The sequence below is a fragment of the Aplysia californica genome, unplaced genomic scaffold (genome assembly GCF_000002075.1).
Source record: "Aplysia californica isolate F4 #8 unplaced genomic scaffold, AplCal3.0 scaffold00481, whole genome shotgun sequence".
NCBI classification, from domain to species: Eukaryota; Metazoa; Mollusca; class Gastropoda; order Aplysiida; family Aplysiidae; genus Aplysia; species Aplysia californica.
The window spans coordinates 31,296-39,856 of NW_004797751.1; the positions used below are offsets into that span (position 1 = coordinate 31,296).

General features: G+C 42.0%; 1 protein-coding gene across 1 annotated transcript; it reads right to left on the reverse strand.

Moving 5' to 3' along the window:
• Window positions 1–1,037: 1,037 nt before the first annotated feature.
• On the reverse strand, window positions 1,038–6,670 carry LOC101855207. The gene is made up of 2 exons (XM_005105614.3): window positions 6,465–6,670; window positions 1,038–4,381 (listed from the first exon to the last, which is right to left on the reverse strand). The coding sequence occupies exon 2, from the start codon at window positions 4,003–4,005 to the stop codon at window positions 1,717–1,719; it is 2,289 nt and encodes a 762-aa protein (XP_005105671.1). The 5' UTR covers window positions 4,006–4,381; window positions 6,465–6,670; the 3' UTR covers window positions 1,038–1,716.
• Between the last annotated feature and the right edge of the window lie 1,891 nt (window positions 6,671–8,561).

The window sequence follows — 8,561 nt, forward strand, 5'->3', positions numbered from 1 at the left end:
AATGTTACAGAATTACGCGAAAAAACGCGGCCGCACAATCGCATAATCGTACGGGGACAGATTAAAGAGCGAAACATTTCTCTTTCTTTTTGCAGTTTTTGAACAAAGTATACACACACGTTGACGCTGTTTATGGGATCCTCTAACACAGAAGTACAACACCCATAGCAGCCTAACAAGTTCTAGATACGTTTAAAGTAGCTGTTGATGAAATGAGAAACAGTATACTTGTTCCATCAACAAGACAGACAACAGAGAAACACGCTTCCAAGAGATGCAAACACAACAACACCAACGAAATTGCTGCAAAGCAGGCCTGTGACATAATAGTTAGATCTACTCAAATTGTGACAGTTTCTAGAAGCAAAATAAAATCAATGCACTCTCAATCTGCGATTCATCCAAATTCCGGGAGTATCAAAAGTCGTTTCCAACATTTCTTTCAGGATCGTTTACAGAAATATTACTGTTTTGCTTAAAATCAAATTACAAACAGAATTATAAGTATTACATTGCAATGAAATATTTAAATCTCCTCAGTGTCGTACATGTATAGTCCAGGGCCTTTATTCAACCCTGAAGGACTACAAATTCGAGACAACATTTAGAGAAGTATGCAAAATACCAGAAATCGCACTGACGTACGTTTATGTCGATCCACAAGGACATCATTGGCAGCATGTCCAACTTCGTCAACATAGTAATGAACACTTTTGCTCCAGCCAAAGAACGAAAGGAAAGCTTCTTCTTCAAATAGATTTTCTCAAAACAGGTAGGATGAAGAAAACATCTAATTTACATGCCCTTGACTATCTTCAACCTGCTTTAACCTAATGTGCACTTCCACTTTTTAGACCCTCGAGCCGCCCATGACACACACACACACACACACACACACACACACACACACACGCACACACACACACACACACACACAGACACATACTTAATATTCATATTGTGCTTGCACTCACAAACAGGCCCACATTCTCATACATGCTACAATGTATATAAATAAACATAACGATTATGTGTTAACTGTACATAACCAGGTTTCTGTATTATGGGTCAACAAATCATAGAAGAACTACAGGAAAGAAGCGCTTTCACATGAAAACTGACATAGAATGGTGTTGTTATTCTACTACAGTGATTGTCAACTTTAGGGCGATATCCCCCTTTTGTGGTCGATTTGATAGTTTTGAGGACCGTTGGGGATCACCTGGGACGGATGTAATCGTATTCTTCGTATTATGCTTTTCTTGGAAATGCATGTAAGTCGGCGATACCATAATGCTTTTCGAGGTGGCAAACCACGTACAGTATGTGCTTGAGCAATTAAGTGCTTTGCTGTCAAATACAAGAGACCCAAGTGGGAGAAAATTTCTAAAGAGTATCTATCTCCCATTGAGACAATTTATGTCATTTGAATCTGAGAGGAGGGCTTTGAGCTTGCCTGTCAGTGTCAGGGCCAACGCGGGCTGAGATGGATACAGCACCCCAACAGAAAGACTGAAAATTTCAAAACTATGAAAGAAACAGCCCGATGTTCTTGTATGAAGATCAATACGTTTTTCATGTAGGCTACAATAGGCCCACACAATTCCAGAGCACTTGAAAGTATGTGTACAGCAAAACAAGCAATTTACTCGCTTAGAGCACAAGCCTGCAACAAGCTTCCACCTTTTTATGACAAAGACATTGATTGTATAGTAACTATGACCCTTGTTTCCGGAAAAGGTTACAGAACAAAGCTACGCATTCTTTGCGAAAATGAGTACTGAGAAATCCATAAACGATCGGGTTGACCGCGTTACTGATTAGAGACGAGCGAATGAGAACAGACACAACGGCTAGCTCTGTCTCGCCCAATAAATCAGTGAAAGACGCTCCTTGCGCGGATCTGATCAGAGCAATAATGAAGAACGGGCAAAAACTGACCACAAATACAAGGGAGATAATGAAGAGCATTCTGCTCGTTCGGAATGGGTGAAGTGCATTCCCTCGGTGCTGCTCCTTGAGAAGGTCTGCAGTGCTGATGACCTCTCGTCGTGGACTCGCAGGGGTTTTCAGGTCACTCTGAGGCGACTTCTTCTGCATTCCCTGAGGACTCGTGGATTTCGTTCTCAGCGTTATCTCGTCTGCGTCAACTACAACACCTCTTTGGCAAGAATCAATAACCACATGACCGTCTTTCTGGTCATTTTGCTCCAGCGCATGTAAAGCAGTTTTACTGGAGAGTCCAGTGAGGGGTAAGACACACAGATGTTTGCTTCCTTTCGGAGATCTTCTCGTCAATGTCAACGTCTTCACGTCCGTGTTCCCAGGGCTCCAGTGATCTTGTCTCTCGGGATCCCCATCCACGATGTCCACGCTGTAGCTTGTCGTGACGTTCAAGGCGTGTGGCCGGAGTGCGTCCAGAGACTGCCAGTCCCTCCGGCGCATCGGGCCCGGTTTGTTCTTGTCTGACGTGGAAAACTTTCCGTTCTGTCGATGTTCGATGTCAAGTTGGGACAAGCTGAGCGCTGGCTGAGCCATGACACCTCGGACATTCTCCATACTGTGGATTCTCCTCATCAATAAGCTGTTCTCACATGCTAGACTAGGAAATGTGAACTCTTTTTTGCTCTCTGTTCTCGAAGGCTTGTGCACTCTAACCCTTGGAACCTGACCTGAGTAGCCTTGGCCTCCTTTAGTACCGTTGGCAACTGTTGTTTCAGGTTTGCATACGGCCGTTAGACCAGTCGCTTGGCGATCTTGAGGAATAGAATTCACCGCAGGCTCTTGATAGTTTTTAGTATGCACCTCTTCCTTTGGCTTTTCCGACTGTCCCTGTGATATTTTCATTGCACTGTCTTCCATCTCACTATTCGGATGTTCGATATTCGTGGACATTTCTGCCTTTTCGACTCCAGATCCTGGATTAAGGGCCTCGTTCTTTCCCTGAGCGGACTCATCTTTAGCGGCAATCCCATCCTGAGACACTTTTGCCAGATGTCCCTCCTCTTGCTCTTCTCTCACACATCCCGCTTCTCCGTCAACGTTCAGATTTGATTCTTCTAGAGTGAGAAATTGCCCACCTCCAATTTTAACAGAGCACCTGTCCTCGTAATGATCCTGGTCTTGATGTTCGCCAACAGCGGGTCTATCAGCAGCCCCTTCCCCATGGCCACTGGGCTCAGGGATGGCGGAGTTGGAGCCCTTGTAATATCGGATGAAAGAAAACATTCGGTCGTGGCGTTGTCGTAGAAGGTACATCGTCCGTGCCAGCCGTGTGTAGGAGAAGATGACGACAACGACCAGGGCCAGATATAGAGAAAACATGGAGGCGTAAAATACGATCGGGTAAACGGTGTTGATGTAGCTGTTCTTAATCAGACAGAAATGACCCACGATATATTCCGCTTTGTGAGGGATGGGGTACGGAAGGGTAACGCCTTCTTTTACGTGGTCAGGGAGAGTCGTTGCAGATTTATTATAATCTTTTTGTTCGACACCCAAAACGCTTACTTCATTATCTATAATCTGCAATGTCAAGGTCATGTCTCCATATAACACTAAAGCCGGGAGAGCTAACAATGCGTTAAAGAGCAAAGCCCCTAAGCATATGATGCGAGCACGCTTGATGGTTATGAACACTGTGGTGGGGTGACATACTTTGTAGTATCGATCCACAGCAATCCCGATGAGCAGAACGGAAGAACTCCCGTTGAGAATGTAGGTGAGGTATCTGCTGAGCTTGCACCAAACTGGAGACGGGAAAGAGGCAAACTGGATGAGAACGATAAGCTCAGAAGGCATCGTGATGAGGCAGTTGGCAATGTCGAGGAGCGCCAAAGAATAGATGAACATCCGGGTCACGCTGTGCCGGAAGTGACGACGGTACACGATCAGCACCAGCGCGTTGCCAAGGAGACCAGACAGCATCAGAAACATGGTGTATGACACAGCAGGCCATAGTGAGCGTCTCAAAAAATACGCGTTCACGTCTGAAATGCTTGTCATTTTCAAGAAAAGCACGGTCCTTCACCGTTTGTGATAGTGCTGAAGATTTGGTAATACGTGTTTAAGATATCATATAATCTACGCCATTCTAAAATGGAAATAAACAACTCGTTGGGCCTCCAGAAAAGTATCCATACAGTACTGGACACAGCCCAACGACCTCAATTGCTTTGCGATGGCTATTTGACGGTCTGGAAAAACCACAGACTATTCGTTAGAGAGAAGTGCTCAAGTTGACGATATCATTTGTCACAGGGACCTTGATTGTTGCAGCATTTTAGGTATCCGGCATGAAAACGGAGTTTCCCAGCAGGAGTGTTGTTGTCGTAAGCTTGGGTTATGTTCTGAGAACGCTGTCAAATTCCACTCGGAATATCTGACCAAAAAAAAAAAAAAGAAGGAAACGTCACTTTTAAAAGTTTTTCAAAAATTACAGATCTTGCTGTTGTTGTTTTTGTTTTGTTGTTGTTTTGTTGCTGCTGCTGTTGTTGTTGTTGTTGTTGTCTTTGATGGTAACGTTATTGTTGTTATTCTTGTTACTGTTATTGTTGTTGTTGTTGTTGTTGTTGTTGTTGTTGCTGTTCTTGTTGCTGTTGCTATTGTTGTTGTTGTTTTTGCTGTTGTACTGAACAATGAACAACAACAACAACAACAATACTCACCCCCAAATCAAAACAAACGCACAAACAAACACACATACAAACAAACAAATAAAACAAAACCAAAAGCAACAACAAGCAAAACAGTAACAAACAGAAAATAACTACTTGTTGTAGAATGTTCAGTGTGCCTTTTGGTTCCTCATCTTTTATATCATTTTTTCACAAAAGAGCATTCTGTTATAATCTATTAATGTATCTTTTCGTTCTTCAGAAGGGCCTGAAACGAAAGTAGTTCTAACGGCAAGAAGGGAAACATGACAGGCAGAGGGGAGAGAAGACGGATAGATAGATAGATAGATAGATAGATAGATAGATAGATAGATAGATAGATAGATAAGAAAAACACACGTTAGTTTCCAAAGTATCTCATACAATGTACCTGTCTCTGCGGTTTTATGCCAAAAAAATATTCTGAAATTATGCAAACTGAGCCCAAAATGTGAAATTATGCGATTCTGTTAATTTTAACAAAGAATAATAAACGAAAATAATCAGGAATTATGCCCCAAAAAAAAGACCAAATTTTGCTAAAATATGCGGGGTGCATAAAACCCAGGGAACAAATATACAACGGCAATAGCAGATGAAAATATCGAAACAAGACATGAGTTCAGCCAGTACATTTACACAGCATTGGGCGGCGAATTAACGAGACGTAAGAGATACATATAACGCATTCAAGGGGATACAATCAAAATACGGTTAGAGCTCAGGAAAGTAGCCATGAAAGTGGGTCTACATATTTAAAACTACACACTGTGTAACATTTTTTGGGGGATATCTCCCAACTGAAAGTGTGTAATGCGTCCCGTGCGCTCATGTGACCTTATTATGTAGTTGCGAGTGCCGTAAAACACTTACCAAATAAAAAAAAATACCTGTGCCTTTATAATATCTCAAGTTACAGCTAAATTCATAATTTACTATCACAAGCAAATTGTGTAACACTTCTTTTTTGCACCTTCAACTGAAAATGTTTAATGTGTCCTGCGCACTCATACGACGACCTTATGCAGTTGCAGGCGCCGTAAAACACTTACCCCCCAAAAAAATTACCTGTGGCTCTATGATATCACAAGTCACAGCTAAATTGATAATGTACCATCACAAGTCATAGCTAAAACATCCAACAGTGGGCATGAAATCCTTGTAATAATCGCCATCTGACCACATACAGAGCTATTTCCTGACTCGTAGAAACATCCTTCGCTTGTCTTTCTCCACCACCACCACACAGACAATGACCTATGGTTTAGACAGAAAGTCTCTACTGAGCAATTTCAAACTGTTCCAAGCATTTTTACATGTCATCTCTCATCTCTGCAGTTTGGCTCTGCCAACTGATGAAATGATCTGTATAGCATCGTGGTGAAATCAGGCGCTCGTCAAAACAATGAATTAAAAAGAAACCCAGACATTTTCTCGTCCTTTTGGCAATTTTTATTGATTTGTTTTTCTTTTATTTTGACACAACAATTTTAATCTTCTTTTAAAAACACATTTTCAGTGTAGATTTTACGTTGATCAAAAGCATACAAAATGTAAATTTGCTGTTTCCAAGGACACTGAATATTTGGAAGTCACCAAACTTTGGGGGCCATTTTCCTGCAAAGTGTACCTTAGGCGACCTCCTTCAATCGCAAATATTTCAAGATTTATGATCGGTGGGTATTCTATTTTCCATCGAAAGCAAAACAATTAGACAAATAAACAAGACTTAGGATGATACCAGTAACTCTGCAAGCTCAAAAATTGCCAAGCGTCTGATTCTTACATGTCGTGACACATCATTCTTACCTTCTGTTTACAAAATGTCCGACATAGGCGCCGTCCTAAGCAAAGACGAGCGAGGAGAGGATTGCGTTTGTAAATATCAAGGAGGAAATACGCACGGTATATTGGTAATGGTAACAACCGACGCGCGGTTAGCGAACACTTCTTAAACCACGTCAAGACGGGGTAATGTGATGAGTTTGGGAGATAACGTGATGGAGTTTTGGACGTTAGAAGTCCAACAAGTGTCACTTTCCGGTGTGTTTCAGACCCAACTTTGTGTCAGGGTGACGCGCCCACTCACGGGAGCGGCAGGATGTCTCGGCCATCGCGCGTCGCGTAGATAAGTGTTGCAAAACTGGACAGAGTGAGTCAACTACACAGTCCACATTACGCTCACACACACATCAGGAAAAGTCAACAATTGCTCCTGTTTCGGGCTTCTGTCCAATGTACAGAATAAATACATATTTACTACATGAGGCAGCGTGGTGGAATCAGGCTCTCGCCAATTTTTGGGCACATAGAGTTATTGGTATCATCTTAAAGCTTGTTCACTTATCTTTATTTGGATGAAAAAAATATCCGTTTACCTTAAATACAAGTCGAGATATTTGAGAATGAAGGAGGTGGGGGTCACCTGTTTTCAGATGTAAAACTAGTGAGAAAATGCCAACCAAAGATTAGTTATTTCCTTAGTTTAAGGGTCCATGGTAACTGAAAATTTACATCTTTTGTGCCTTTAATCAATATTTTTCAGAAAAATCCTCACAGAAATGAGTTATTTAATGGGCATGAAAGGAGTTGAGCCCAAAAACAAAAATTTGATGAAAATTCACAAACCTGCGGGAAAATGTTAGTTTCTTCACTTTGATGATTTTGACGAGAGCCTGATTCCACCACTCTGCCTTACATAATATACTTGTGTGCAGTTGAAATTGTCTAATGCAGTCACAGATTGTCGGGGAGAAAAGAGGTTATCTAGCACAGGTGAACGTCTTGAACAGTGTCATTATAATAATATAGAACGGAGGTTCTTGAGCTTGGGTCTTTTTGTGGAGTTTTCATGGCTCTCATCCCATTTGACTCGGTCTTATCGGAGACGGTGTTGATCATTGATAGGGATATCAAACACACTTACTTACTTACTTACTTACTTACTTACTTACTTACTTACTTACTTACTTACTTGCTTGCTTGCTTGCTTGCTTGCTTGCTTGCTTGCTTGTTTACTGACTGGCTGACTGACTGACTGACTGACTTACTTACTTACTTACTAAAAAATAAAAAAACCCAATTATTCCTGTTTCGGTCTTCTGTCCAATTTACAACATTTTATATAGTTGAAATTGTCCAATGCAGCCACCGATTGTCGGGGAGACAAGTGGTTGTCTAAGACAGGTGAACGTCTCGAACAACAGTGTCATTATAATAAAATATACAGAATACAAAATCTTCTGCCTCTGCGTCACACAATAAGTGTTGCAAAACTGGACGACAGAGTGTTCACACTCACATATATCAGAAAAAGTAAACAAGGAAGTTCCGTTAGCTCAGTTAGTATCGTCATGCTGGACCGCGAGGCAAAAAGTGGCCATTGTTCGAACCCCAGACTGGACGATCTGGGGTTCGGGTCTTTTTTTTTTGGGGGGGGGGGAGTTTTCAAGGCTCTCAGCCCATTTGAGTCGGTCTTATCGGAGACAGACGTTAAATTCGGAGGTCCCGCCTCTTAAAAAACCACTTGTAGTGTTGATAGCGGCGCTAAAACCACTTTAACGGGTGGCCGTTAGAGAAGGTTCGACTGTAGCGTGTAACGTTTCGGTAATTTTGTAAAGTTGGCGCTTATGTTCTGTACCCTTCTATGGAGTTGACCCCCCCCCCCCACACACACACAACCAAACAACAAACAAACAAACAAACAAACAAAACGAAAAAAAAAGATCACCATACCCCGACTTTCTCCAACATGTATAAAGGGTGAGTAGAAGAGGAAAGGGGAAGAGAAAATTGTTTCGAGTATCTCGGTCTTTCTTCTGGGATATTGTCTCCCACTCAGCCGTATTGGTCCTGGTAGGCTCGGTCAAACCCCGCCTCCTAAATAATCTGAATTAAGTTTGGGGC